This window comes from Budorcas taxicolor, chromosome 6 (genome assembly GCF_023091745.1).
Source record: "Budorcas taxicolor isolate Tak-1 chromosome 6, Takin1.1, whole genome shotgun sequence".
NCBI classification, from domain to species: Eukaryota; Metazoa; Chordata; class Mammalia; order Artiodactyla; family Bovidae; genus Budorcas; species Budorcas taxicolor.
The window spans coordinates 25,143,286-25,157,092 of NC_068915.1; the positions used below are offsets into that span (position 1 = coordinate 25,143,286).

Here is a 13,807-nt window from a genome sequence, read left to right on the forward strand (position 1 = left end):
AGAAATATCCAATATCCAACAAGCAGCTGAAAATATGAACCTTGAGCTCAGAGGAAAGGTGCAGGTTTAGGAATCACATTCTCAGGATACTGTGGAAAGAAAAACAGCAGAAGACTCGAAGACAAGCTTTAAGAGTGAGGAGGCTGAGTGAGGAACTAAAATAAGTACGGTGTTCTAGAGGCTAAGAAATCAAAGGAAAAGGAAGTGGTCTTCAATGTCAGTTGCTATGGAACTGTCAAGTTCTCTTATAATGACAAGCAGATCATTTGTAACATCTAGGTGCTTTGTAACTTACCATTTCAACCTCCTAAGGGTAACTAGCAAATTAGTATCTTTCCACCACACCTTGGTCTATAGCTGGTTCCTTTTGCACTTCTATTTTCAGGGATCCCTTGGATTTCAAGGAGCTCAAACCAGTCAATCCATCAGCCCTGAATTTTCATTGGAAGGGTTGACGGTGATGCTGAAGCTCCAATAAATACTTTGGCCACCTGATGTGAAGGTGACTTATTAGAAAAGACTTGATGCTGGGGAAGACTGAAGGCAGGAGGAGAAGGGGATGACACAGGATGCGATGGTTGGATGGCATCACCGACTCAATGGAAAGGAGTTTGAGCAAGTTCTGGGAATTGGTGGACAGGGAAGCCTGGCGTACTGAAGTCTATGGGGTCACAAAGACTGGGACAGGACTAAGCAACTGAACTGAACTTGATGATCTGTGGAAAAGAAGTTCCCCTAGACCTCATTTTCCTACCAATGTGCAATGTGCAAACAAGCAATGCACCAAATAAAAAATTATAGACAGTTCTTAAAAGTATGGTCTTCTTCACACGTGTACCCCAATGTTCATCGCAGCACTGTTTATAATAGCCAGGACATGGAAGCAACCTAGATGTCCCTCAGCAGATGAATGGATAAGAAAGCTGTGGTACATATACACAATGGAGTATTACTCACCCATCAAAAAGAATACATTTGAATCAGTTCTAATGAGGTGGATGAAACTGGAGTCGATTATAGAGTGTAGTACGCCAGAAAGAAAAACACCAATACAGTATACGAACGCATATATATGGAATTTAGAAAGATGGTAATGATAATCCTGTATGTGAGACAGCAGAAGAGACACAGATATATAGAACAGTCTTTTGGACTCTGTGGGAGAGGGAGAGGGTGGGATGATTTGGGAGAATGGCACTGAAACATGTATATCATATAAGAAACGAATCGCCAGTCTAGGTTCGATGCAGGATACAGGATGCTTGGGGCTGGTGCGCTGGGATGACCCAGAGGTATAGTATGCAGAGGGAGGTGGGGGTGGGGGGTGGGGGGTTCAGGATTGGGAATACGTGTACACCCGTGGCGGATTCATGTTGATGTATGGCAAAACCAATACAATATTATAAAGTAATTAGCCTTCAATTAAAATAAATTTAAATTTTTTTAAAAAGTATGGTCTTCTGAATAAAGAGCCAATGAAAAAAGGTTGCTCCATGTCTGCATATGTAAAAGCTTGATGTACGCACAAAGGAGATCTCCAGAAAGCTCAAGGATCCTTGATTCAATCCAGACAAGTCACAGTACGAGGGTAGCTCCCATGGGAAGCCAAAAGATTAATAAATTACGATCAGAGACCGACGGACCTGGGGCTTGCTGTTCAGTATGTAACACCACCCCCTTTAAATGTATTCATCTACAAGAAGAGGTTTTAAGATAGCGGACCACAAGAAAAAAATAATGAAATTTATGCACCCGCCTCAAACAAATACGTTTTCTTGCTTGCGTTTTCTGAGAATCTTCAGGGTTCCGGGATCTCAAAGCAAAGCAATCTCTATTCAAGTGCAGAGCTCTGGGACAGCCTGAACTCACAGATGCAAAAAGCACCCGCGGTGAGCGGACCGGGGCTTACCGCGCAAATGCGCGCTCCCTTGTCGAAGTACCGCCCCGGAAATCCCGAGTCACCTAGCGACGGTGTCTTGAGAAGTGCTTCCGGGAGCACAGAAGAGGTCACAAATCATGTGACTGCGGCTTTTAGAGGAACCTGTCCCAGAAGTTGTCCCTGAAGTGGCAGTTCAGAGAAACAGGCAACCCAGAAACCCAGGTAACTGCAGCCACTTTGCCCGGTGGCATAGGCCGCAAGTGGCGCGGGTGGTGAGACGGAAGAGAAGATGCCGCTTTCGCCTCCCGTTTGGGCTTGGATTTTGGGGGTTAGTGGGCTGTCAGGCATCTCGGTTACCCGGCTGAGTATTTGGGAATTCCGACTCCAATCAGCCTCCTTGGCTGGAGCCCTGGAGCCGTGGATCCTTGCCTGACCCAGCGGAGAGCTGACACTGCTTATTAGGTTGGGGGTGGGGAGGGAGAGGAAGTCTTGAGGGGAGAGTCACCCGGAGTTTCTCTTTCAGGCGTGGAGATTGATCCTGCCGGAGAAAGGGGTTCATCATGGCGGATGTGAGTTAACACCCCCATATAAGAGGAAGGAGAGAGTGGAGAGTAGGTTGAGACTACTGGGTGGGGAGAGAGCGCTTCCTAAATACAAATTTGTTTCGTTTTACCGCTTCCCTCCAATTACTTTGTCTAGGATCTGAAGTCAGGAGACTAATAGGAGTAATTTTCGGGGCCCTGAGTTTCTGCCTGGAATGGGGGTGGAAGACACTTAAAGGTGCCTGAGGTTGAGACAATTTTATTTTTCCCACGCCCCAGGCATAAGACAGATTCTGCATATTTACCATTTCAGTTTCTAAATGATGGTTTGCTGCTCTGAATCCTTTTCCAGTTAAGTCTCTTTGGGTTCACTGTATCAATTTCAGATGATTTATAACCATTGCCTTTTTAACACAGCAATACAATTAAAATTCTAAATTTAGGAAACTTTATTGTACTACTTTCTGGAAACAACAGGGAATTAATATTATTAATGTTTATATTTGTTTATATTTTACATACTGTTATATTTTTACATACTGTTATTTTGTTTATATTGGAGAAGGAAATGGCAACCCACTCCAGTACTCTTGCCTGGAAAATTCCATGGATGGGGGAGCCTGGTAGGCTACAGTCCATGGGGTCACAAAGAGTCAGACACGACTGAGCGACTTCACTTTCTTTCTGTAATTCCTTTTGGAGAAGGAAATGGCAACCCATTCCAGTGTTCTTGCCCGGAAAATCCCATGGACAGAGGGACCTGATGGGCTGCAGTCTGTGGGGTTGCAAAGAGTCCGACACCACTAAGCAACTAACACACACACATTTTGTTTATATATATGCTAGATATTCTTTGGAACATTGAACAGATACTCATTTAATTATTGCAATAACTTTCATGAGATATGCACTGTTAATCACTGTGTTTATAGATGAAGATGCTAAGTCACAGAAAGATCGAGTAACTTCCTCAGATTACACAGCTAGTTTGTTGCTGAGTCAGGATACCAACCCATGCAGACTCCAGAATCCATGTTCTTAACTACACTAAATGATTATTCAACAATATGAATCTGATTTTTCTTTTAGGTTGCAGGATTGTGTGTTTCAACATTTAGCAACTTTTTATGTCTTTATCACTCCATTTTTGGGTGTCTTCCAGTATATTTTTGAGGCCTTATTCTCCAGGCTTAATCAAATCACTGAATTCTTTTGAGCATCTCCCTTGAAAAGATTGTTCTAATAAGGGCTGTGGGAGAAATAAAGATAACTAAGGTATAATTTCTCTCCTTAAGGATTTTTAAAGGTTACAAAAAAAAGTACAATAGGCAAGTGATCATAGATATGCATACATTATTGTGTGAAAATTCAGAGAAGAGAGGGATTACATCAGTTTGTCTTTATCAGGGAAGCCTGTTTGGAGTATTTGGTGGTTGAGATTAGCTCTAATTGATGAGTAGCATTTTTTTTTTAAAGTAAGATCCAGAGGGTATTACTATTAATAGTTAGAATGAAAGCATGAGCAAAGTTAAAGATAGGAAACAGAAAGATGTGTGTTGCAGAGCTGTAAATAGCCCATTTCATCTGGAGCTGAGGAAGTGTATGAGGGAGTGGTAGGAAGCAGGACTATAAAATGTGTTGTAGCCCATCCATATTGTAGAGAGCCTCAAATATCTACAGGATTCGTACATAATTCCGTAAACAGTGGAGAGCCATTCAAACATTGGTTCTTGATCTTGGCTGCATGGGGAATGCTCTGGGGAGCATTTCCAATACAGACGTCAGAGTTCTTTTTATACTCTGCAAGTGTTGTCCATAGCCAGGGTTGAGAGTCACTGCAATTGTCCATTTAGAGAAGGAGAATTATATGATTATTGGCTTTGTGTAGAAATGTGTGAGATAGAAGTGATAGACCATCACACCAATTGGGAGGCTGGTATTAGTCATAAATATTAAAATGAACCTAAATTGTAATGTCATCCGAAAAGGAGAGGAGAACATCAGTTTAAAAATACTTGACTTCACAAGTGGTTTTTAAAGTGACACATGGAAGTTTAGGGTTATTATATTACCTTAAGTTTCAAAGCTAAGTAACAGGGAACAGTAGTGCCATTAGTGGACACAGGAAGAGATTGAGGAAATCTAGATTTTGGATGAAAAATGATGAGTTTTGTGATTTTGTGTTTAAGATGAGAGCAAAGGTAAGCTGGTGGTGATAGCATGAACTAAAATGAACATTCAGGTTTGGAGAGTAGTAGGAATTAGAGGGTCAAAAGAACATGTATCTGATTTACCTATGTAGAACTCATGATTGCTACCTGGACTGTCAGTGAAATTCCCCAGATGAGAGAGTATAATGAGACAAAGTAGTCTCAAAATTTTTTTAAGTCATAATTATGTTCCATGCTAAATGCTTGACACACTTTGTCATGTGTCTTTACTCATGTAAGAAAAGTGAGTTTCACGAAGTTAGTCAACTTACCTCGGATCTTAAAGTGACGTTAAAAAGTCTGTGGATGTGGAAAAATATTCATAATATATTCTGAAGTGAATGCAAAGTTAGCAACAAGATGTACAGTAGTATGAGAAGTATGGTCTAATGCTATAGCTAATATGTATTTGTGTTTCCACTGCTGGATATGCTAATCTCTTGACATGAGTGTTTTCAATAAACTTTAGTAACAGTCTTATAATGTAGGGTCTTTAATTATGCTTACTCAGCAAATAATGCAACTGAGGCTTAGAAACAAAGATTAGTTGTTGCAAGTTACACCAGTCCTTAAAGCATCAAAAGCAAAACGAGAAAGACAAAACACAAACAAGAATGGTTGTGAATGAATACTTAAGGTACCTGAGATGTGGATAGGACAGTGTCTAGAGAACCAGTACCAGGCATATTATTATAGTAAAATTTTTATACTCTCTTTCAGGATCTAAAACGATTCCTGTATAAAAAATTACCGAGGTAAAAAATTACTAATTTGTTATTAAATAATTTCTGCTTAACGTGTTTTGTTTAGTATTTTGTTTCTGTTTGCCTTAGACTAATACTATGTTCTGCTGTTATTTAGCACTTTCAAATGGCTAACATAATCTTAGGTAGCACAAGTGATACGGTTTGAGTTTGCAGATAAACAACATGATCCCTAGAGAAGTTACATGACTTGTCTCAAATTAAGCAGCTGGTGAATGGTGAAGGGCTAGAACCCAGTTTCTTGCCACTTTAGAGTTCTTTCACAGCAGTTTAGTAGATTAAAAAACCTAGGAACTTGCCTTTATTTTTCATACTGCTTTTAAGACTTAATTGCTGCGTCTACATGGGGGTACACAGTATAGTGATTGACAATTTTTTGCAATGCAGGAGACTCAGGTTCAATCCCTGGGTCAGAAAGATCCTTTGGAGAAGGAAATGCCTACCACTCCAAGGCTACAGCCCATGGAGTCACAGAAAGTTGGATACAACTTTGCGACTAACACTGCCACGTTTTGAGTAGGCAATATATTTGTAAAGTTCAAGATGCAAAAGTTAATTGAGTTTCTTAACCCTGTCATCCAGCCACACGATTCCTGTCTCAGAGACACCCACTGTTAACCGTCAGAGATACTCTATGCACCTGCACATTAAGTTAGTAGTGATACTTCTCATTCCTAAGCTAAAATATTAAGCTAATACTGCTCTTTTCTAAGCTAATAACAATCTCCATTTATTTGGGGATATAGTAGGAACAACAAACATTGCATTTTGCAGATATTTTAAGATACAGGCATTCCTCAGAGAGATTGTGGGTTTGGTTCCAGACCACTGCAGTAAAGTGAATATTGAGATAAAGCGAGTCACAATTTTTTCTGTTTCCTGTTGCATATAAAAGTTGTGTTTACACTCTACTGTAGTTTGTAAAGTGTGTAATAACATGATGTCTAAAAAAACAGTGTACATCATTAGGTAAAAAATACCTTATTGCTAGAAAGTGCTAACCATCATCTGAGCCTTTAATGAATCTTAATGTTATTGCTGGTGGAGGATCTTGCCTCAGTATTGATGGCTGCTGACCAGTCTGGGAAGTGGTTGCTAAAGATTGGGGTGACTGTGGCAATGTCTCCTGCATTAGCAGGCAGATTCTTTACCACTGCACCATGTGGAAGCCCAGTATAAATGATGATGATTTGAGTGTTTCCCCATTATAATTTTTAACATTTGGGGGCTCTAGGAATTCTCACTAATAATTTCATATTTAAATTGCAGGGACAAATTATGTTATTTTCAGTGTGTACAGATGACAACATTGATATTAATTCATATTTTTGAATATTAATTGTCTACCAGCCACCTTCCACTTTGCATGCATCATTGTATTAAATTTCACAGTAGCCAAAGGCTCAGCAGTAAAGAATCTGCCTGCAATGCAGGAGACCCTGGGTCGGGAAGATCCCCTGGAGGAGGGCATGGGAACCCAGTCCAGTATTCTTGCCTGGAGAATCCCATGGACAGAGGAGCCTGGCAGGCTACAATCCATGGGATCACAGAGATTTGAACACGACTGAAATGACTTACACACACAAATGAGTACAAGTATCCCCATTTTCATATTAACTGAGGCTTAGCGAGGTTTTGTAATTGATGCAAGGTAGCATAAACAGTAAACACCAGAGCCTGAACGGGAACTCAGGTCTTTCTTACTTCAGAGCTGTGGTCTTGACCACTCTGTTTACTTCTTGTGTAAGCGTGGTTCAGAGGATTGCCCTGTGACCTCCATTCTTTCTGTCCTGTTCTCTCAGCTTACAGTGATCTCCCCACTCCACTTTTCTTATTACCATAACGTCTCAGCTGAGGTACCACTTCCTCCGGGAAGCCCTGCCTGACCCATCTATCTGAATCTACCCCTCCTTTTATAAGCTCTCTCGTAGCCCCACACATCTCTTAATGGCAGTTCTGGACAGTTGTAGTGTTAGATTTGTGTGAGGTAATCTGAACGATAGCCACTCTCCTTTTAGATTGCAAGTTGTGGGAAGGCAGCAACTGGGTCTCTTTTTTGCTTCTTATGGTGGAAGAGTTTTGCAAACATGTTATAGGAGCTTATATCAGTGATTGAGTTCTCATGGTTTTTCAGAAATATATATGAGAATTATCATTATGATTTTGAAGGTACATATTTTGAGACAGTGTTTTATAATACATTAACTTTTCCTTTCTAGTGTTGAGGGGCTCCATGCTATTGTTGTGTCAGATAGAGATGGAGTGCCTGTCATCAAAGGTAAAATGCCGCAATTACATGTCAGTGCCATGTTTGCTTTTGAATAAAAATGTATTTATATTTGGGTAATACAGAAAGCAAGCAAAAAATAACCCATTTCAGTACATTCAGGTTGTGTGTTGAAGGATAGGTTGGAATCTAATTATATATCAACTATTTCATGATAGGATGCAGAGTTTAAGTAAGGATTTATTGAAGGCCCAGTTTCCCATTAAAGACATTTTATGTATAATGTAAACAGTTAGTAAATCTGAATCATGAGAATGAGCATATATGCAGCGAGACATATTATACCCACAGACTCCCCCAGCATATATTTTTCATCAGTATTGCTGGTGGTTTTAGGATAAACAGCCGTACATTTGAATTAACATAAATTTATTGTTTTGTTTACTCTTTCTTGTTCTTCCTTATTGGAAATAAGATTTTGAAAAACTTTTAACTTCACAGTTACTTTAGTTAACCAGAATCTATCAAAAATTCTTGCTTAAAGAAAAGTTGGTTAACCTAAAAAAAAGGAAAGAAAAGGTTTCTTTTTGCCTAAGGGTTTAACTCTTTTTTTTTTTTAAGTATATGTGATATGACAGAAAGGTTAAATAATGTTCTGCATATTTTGTTTACAATATATTCTTCACCTGAGGTTATCTTATATGTCAGATAATTTCAGACTTTAGAATTCAATCAAAGTTTAGAAGTTAGCTAATGTAGTTCTTTCATTTTATTAATGAAAATGGTCAAGTGCAAAGAGTACATTGTCAGCTCCAAGTTGCTCATGAGTCAGTGACAAGATGGTCATAGAACCCATCATCTTCTGATATGTGATCCAGTGTGCTTCCTAACCCAGCACAGAACATAGGTAGCCATGGGCAAATCACTTCCTTTTCTCAGTTCCATAACGAGGACTTTGAACAAAATAATCTCAGATTTTCCAGCTCCAGTGTTCTTTTTGAGGATCTCTGTTAAAACCTTAAGCTCAGCACTTATGGTACAACCAACTCCACATAGACCTTTCAGTGAGTGTAAAAAACTTAAATCAGTGGCCAGGTGTAGAATTATCATCATCTACAAATGATGCTTCTGTGGGTTTTGTAAGAGCAAAGGTTTTTAAAGCTTTTTTTCCAGTATTCTCACTTAGCTCATAGTTAACCAGAATATTCAACTTATTAATTGTACTGATAATCATAACCTGTTTTAAGTTAGATATTAAGAAGATAGAGACGGTTAGTATTCATTTGAAATTTTTTGAAAAATTGTGAGAACCAGTATTTTTTCCCTTCGTTGTGATTGAATGGTTTTTCTCACCTAAACTGATGAGACCCAATTAGTATTATGAACTTCAGTGTTGTGAAGCGTAACTCTTGTGCTTTTTTTTTCCTACAAGTTTATGTCTTTGTTTTTTTTTTTTAAACTACTCTAAATGTCTTCTCACTGTATATCCTACAAAATTTTTACTTAAATCACTTGTATTTCCAGTGGCCAATGATAATGCTCCAGAGCATGCTTTGAGACCTGGTTTCTTATCAACTTTTGCCCTTGCGACAGACCAAGGGAGCAAACTCGGACTTTCAAAAAATAAAAGTATCATCTGTTACTATAACACCTACCAGGTAAGTTCATAATTATCAAATGGTTTGCTGATGATTTCAACTATTATTCTCTCTTCTTTGTAGAATAGTTTGTTTTTATAATTCTAAATTTTGGTTTCCAAAGTGATGGAATTTTAACATCTTCACCTTCAAATTGGTTATGTTAAACTGTAGTGATTTTTTTTCACATTTTACTTCAGGAATTAATATGAACAATTAGATTAAAAGATTGAATAGTAAAATATATATTATCCTAAAAAGGGTAAGTCAGGTCACTGTTATTAATACCTCCAGTAGATGGTGCCCTTAGCTTATTTAACAACTGTGATTTCTCAAATGACACACTGGTTGTTGTTGTGACAGATACAGGATTTTCCTTGAAAGTCAAATGATAGTTATTTACATTTGTTATTGCTACTAATCCCATCTTTTGGCGTGAAATATATAAATATATAAAATAAATGAGGTTATTATTTGTGGGAGAGAAATTAGTTGCTACAGATCTCTTGATCGCCAGCTGTATTTTCGTTAGAATAAATCAGTAACTTCTTCACAGCAGTAAAGAATCTGCCTGCCGATGCAGGAGACAGGAGAGACACTGTTTCAGTTCCTGGGTCGGGAAGGTCCCCTGGAGTAGGGCATGGCAACTCACTCCAGTATTGAGCAATTGAGCATGCGCTGCTTTCCACAGAGCAGAGTTTCCCAGGGTGTAAGTCAAGCACTACCAATGATACAGATGTGGTACTTTTTATTTTAAAGGTTATGTGTTTTAGTATCTATTAGGCAGAAGATAACCAGCTCATCTGACCTTTAATTTAGTCAGTAAAGGTTAGGTTGAAGCTAAATTTTTTAAAAAGATAGCTGATTTTAAGTTGACTTAAATGTAAGTTAATTTAAATTATAGTGGTACAGAGGAGGCAAAAGATTGAGACATTATAACCACTTGAATGACTGAGAAATAATGCCTTTAGCTCCTTAATTATCAAATATTTATTGAGCCCCTACTATGTAATTGACACTTTGCAGGGCTTTAGAAGATAAAAAAAGATGAGGAAGACAGCCCCACCTTAGAAACTTTCCAGACTAAGTGATATTAATGTCTCTAAGATAATGAGTAAGTCTGTTTTACGGAAATACTTATTTTCAGCTCTTTCACCTTTCATGACGTAATACCATGATGTCAAGCTAATATCTTGCACATTTAAAGTTTTTAGAAAGATTAAGATATTTGATTTGAATTATACCACCTTTTCACTATATAACATTATACTTTAGATCTTGTTCTCTTTTTAGGTGGTTCAATTCAATCGTTTACCTTTGGTAGTGAGTTTCATAGCCAGCAGCAATGCTAATACAGGTATGTTTTAATTACCTTAAATACAGCTTTTAATCTTTATAATACTGGATCTGAACAGTCTAATATGATATGAATACAGATTTAGAGTAAGAAAACCTTAATGCATGGCCCAGCGCTACCATCTATTCCTTGTTTTCTGGAAATATAACTTCTCTGAATTGTTTATATATTATAAACAATTGTTTATATAATATAAACAAATATAGTATTGTTTATATCTGTATAATGGAGCTAAGAACTGCTTTCTTGATCTTACGCTATTATTTTTTTAGTTCAGATGAGATGATGTATAAATAAGTGATCATTTACAATAGAACGGAAAATTAAATGTTATTTTCCCCTCTTTAATACAGTATCTTGCTCACATTACAACAGTTTCAGAAAGCAAAAAAAAAAAAAAACAGTGGAGAAAATAACCAAACAAAACATAAAAATGATCACAGATGAATTCAGTTCCATGAGGACCAATCTATAAAATTTTGAACAATAGTGGGCAAGGTAAATGTATTTGGGAATTTAAAGAGTGTGACTAGGATGAATATACTCAATTCTTTTTCAAAGTGGAAGAATTTGAGGGCAAACACTTGGAAGCTGTACTTTCTAGAGAGCATTGTAAGATCTCATTATATCCAGTGGTCTTCACTGGCTATTTTTGTGTAAAATCATAACAGTATTCAGTTGAATTACATTTTTTTTTTTACTCTGTTTTAGTTTAAGTGGAATTTTTTAAAGGTCTGTCTCCAGGTTTCACCACTGTTAGAACTGCTTTACTTTTCTTTCCAAGATATTTGAGCCAGTTTTGTTTCTGACTGTATCACTGAAGCCTGTATTTAGATTGCTCATGTTTAAAATGTGGGGTTTAGATTTAATGAACTGTTGGGTGTCTTTCATTTCTAAATGTTTTCAAGCCGTAAAATACTGTATGTGAAAACTCTTTGTATAGGATAGTAGTGGTGTCGGTATTTTAAATATGTTAAACCTCAGTTGTGGTAAATCACTATCATACTATAAAATCATCAGTTGTTATAAATTATGATAATCTCCAGAATTGTATTCTAGTACGTAGAACATTTCCTTGTGAATCCCAGGTGCTTTGAATGCTGTGTGAGACAAGAAGATCTTTAGTTGAGCAAAAAACAAGCAGTATTTAAGATATATAGCCTTCTACCCTAGGAAACTAGCAAGCTGGATGTGCTGATTTCTAGTAGCTTGCTTCTTTCAGTGTGTGTTTTATAGTCCTGTGAGGCATCTTTAAAACATTTTTGCCTTTGAAATATCCATTTGTGCCTTAGCTTTACTGAATTTATATAATAAGTATCTGATTATTTCTTTGCTATCTATCTGTTTTTTGATAAAGTTCATTAAAATTGGGTCAGGAAAAGGTCTTTTTTTTTTTTTTTAGTAAAAATCATGTGTATTATTCTTGAATTGGTGCAAATTTTGAAATAATGAGGTATAAATGAATTAAAGTTTTTCATAAAACTCCACCAAAAGTATAACACATATATAATTCAGTTTACATCTTCTGATACATATAATGGTTTTATTTATTTACATTAATCATAGATGAAAGTAAACTTCATAATAACTGTGTGTTTTCAATTACTTTGTTCAGAGTCACAGTATTTTGTTTTAAGTATAGTTATGGAAAATGAACCATGTCTCATTTACTTTTTAGTATATAAATTTTGATGAGCATTTTTCTAATGTTCAAATTTCTTAATCTCTTTGCTTTAGGACTAATTGTCAGCCTGGAAAAGGAACTTGCTCCATTATTTGAAGAATTGAGACAAGTTGTAGAAGTTTCTTAATCTGGAATTTTCTTCATCATATCAGACACAATATCAATCCAGCAATCTTTAGGCCACAGTGACACTTGTAATCCATGTACTCAAGGACCCCCTTTTTCCACTTTACTCTAGAAAAAGAGCCTTACAGATAGAATTTATGGATAGGTTGATGGTTATCTTTTTTTGTGTAGGTGAGATCTGGGGATACCACAGAAATGGTTCAGTCTATCACAGCTCCCGTGGAGTTAGTCCAGTCACCAAATACGCATGAGATCCTATTTGGTGGCTCAGAATCAAAATGATACTTCGACCCCCTTGAGCCATGAAGTGCTCCCTTTTATACCATATGCCAGGCCTGCAGAATGAGGCAGACTTTTTATTGTGAATAATGAGGACATATTTTTCTTCATATTATTTTCTTTGCATTGAGTGTGAGGAAGATAAAGTGGCTTATGAAAAGTGAATGAAACGAGTACAATCACTAACTTTCATTTGTATATATTGTTGTGCACTGTAGGTGAGTCTTACTAACGAATTTGTTTCTTCTTAGAGGGTGCTGGTCTTTAATGGAAATGAAGATGATAGCTAATGGTTTTTTCTTCCACTCTGCTTTCTATAACCAATCAGTGTTTTTTTTAATGTTTGTTTAGTCTTTGTAAATTTAGGTGTGATTCATTATTGAATTCTGTTTCCAATATTGGTATGTATGTATGCATGGTAGTATGTCCGTTTTTCCATACGTGAGGATAAATAAAATAGTATTTTTAAAAGTACAATTTGAGCACTACATAGGTTTCCCCGCCCCCGCCAGACTGTTTTCAAATGTTTAAACTCTGTAATTTAATTCACTCTTTCAACCACATAAATAAGTGTTTCTTGTCTAGTTTGGAGACTGTTTTACCTTATATAAGTTGTCAGTTGGAAAATAAACCTCATCCAGGAGCCTAATTTAATCTTTGCGTAATTGGTATCACAGTTCTAGCACGTGCTTTTCATTTTTAGGAATGCAGTCTATCATTCAAGGCTTTAATTTCCTCCTGGGTTCTTTGACAGTCAGAGTTCATCACTGGTACCTGGCATTGAGTAGCAAATGTGTGCTGTTCACTAGAAGTACCACATTGCAGAATTCTAAGCCGCACACGCGTATGTCATATTTCTGTGCTCCAAGGATGCATTTTACATGGCATATGAGTGAATGCAGTCCTTCAAGTTGTGCGGTGAGTGGCTAGGCACTGGGCCTGCCTCCTTCCTTCCTCCCTCCTTCCCTTCTTCCCTCCCACTCTCCTCCCATCCTCTATAAATAAGAGACTAAATTGTGGTACCTGTCATTAAAGAATATACAGCTCAGTAAACAAAACAGGCATAGAAAGTGTTGCGATGAAGCTGTGCACAGGATGCTAT

At 37.3% G+C, this 13,807-nt stretch overlaps 1 protein-coding gene across 1 annotated transcript; it reads left to right on the forward strand.

Moving 5' to 3' along the window:
- Positions 1-2,011: 2,011 nt before the first annotated feature.
- Positions 2,012-13,346, forward strand: LAMTOR3 (late endosomal/lysosomal adaptor, MAPK and MTOR activator 3). Its single transcript, XM_052642026.1, has 7 exons — positions 2,012-2,101; positions 2,403-2,448; positions 5,352-5,386; positions 7,615-7,673; positions 9,147-9,280; positions 10,553-10,616; positions 12,354-13,346. The coding sequence occupies exons 2-7, from the start codon at positions 2,440-2,442 to the stop codon at positions 12,425-12,427; spliced, it is 375 nt and encodes a 124-aa protein (XP_052497986.1). The 5' UTR covers positions 2,012-2,101; positions 2,403-2,439; the 3' UTR covers positions 12,428-13,346.
- The last annotated feature ends 461 nt before the right edge of the window (positions 13,347-13,807 follow it).

Coding starts and splice junctions, on each gene's coding strand:
- LAMTOR3 (XM_052642026.1), top strand. Junction 9,281..10,552: donor GTTACTATAACACCTACCAG/GTAAGTTCATAA, acceptor TTCTCTTTTTAG/GTGGTTCAATTCAATCGTTT. Junction 10,617..12,353: donor CAGCAGCAATGCTAATACAG/GTATGTTTTAAT, acceptor TCTTTGCTTTAG/GACTAATTGTCAGCCTGGAA.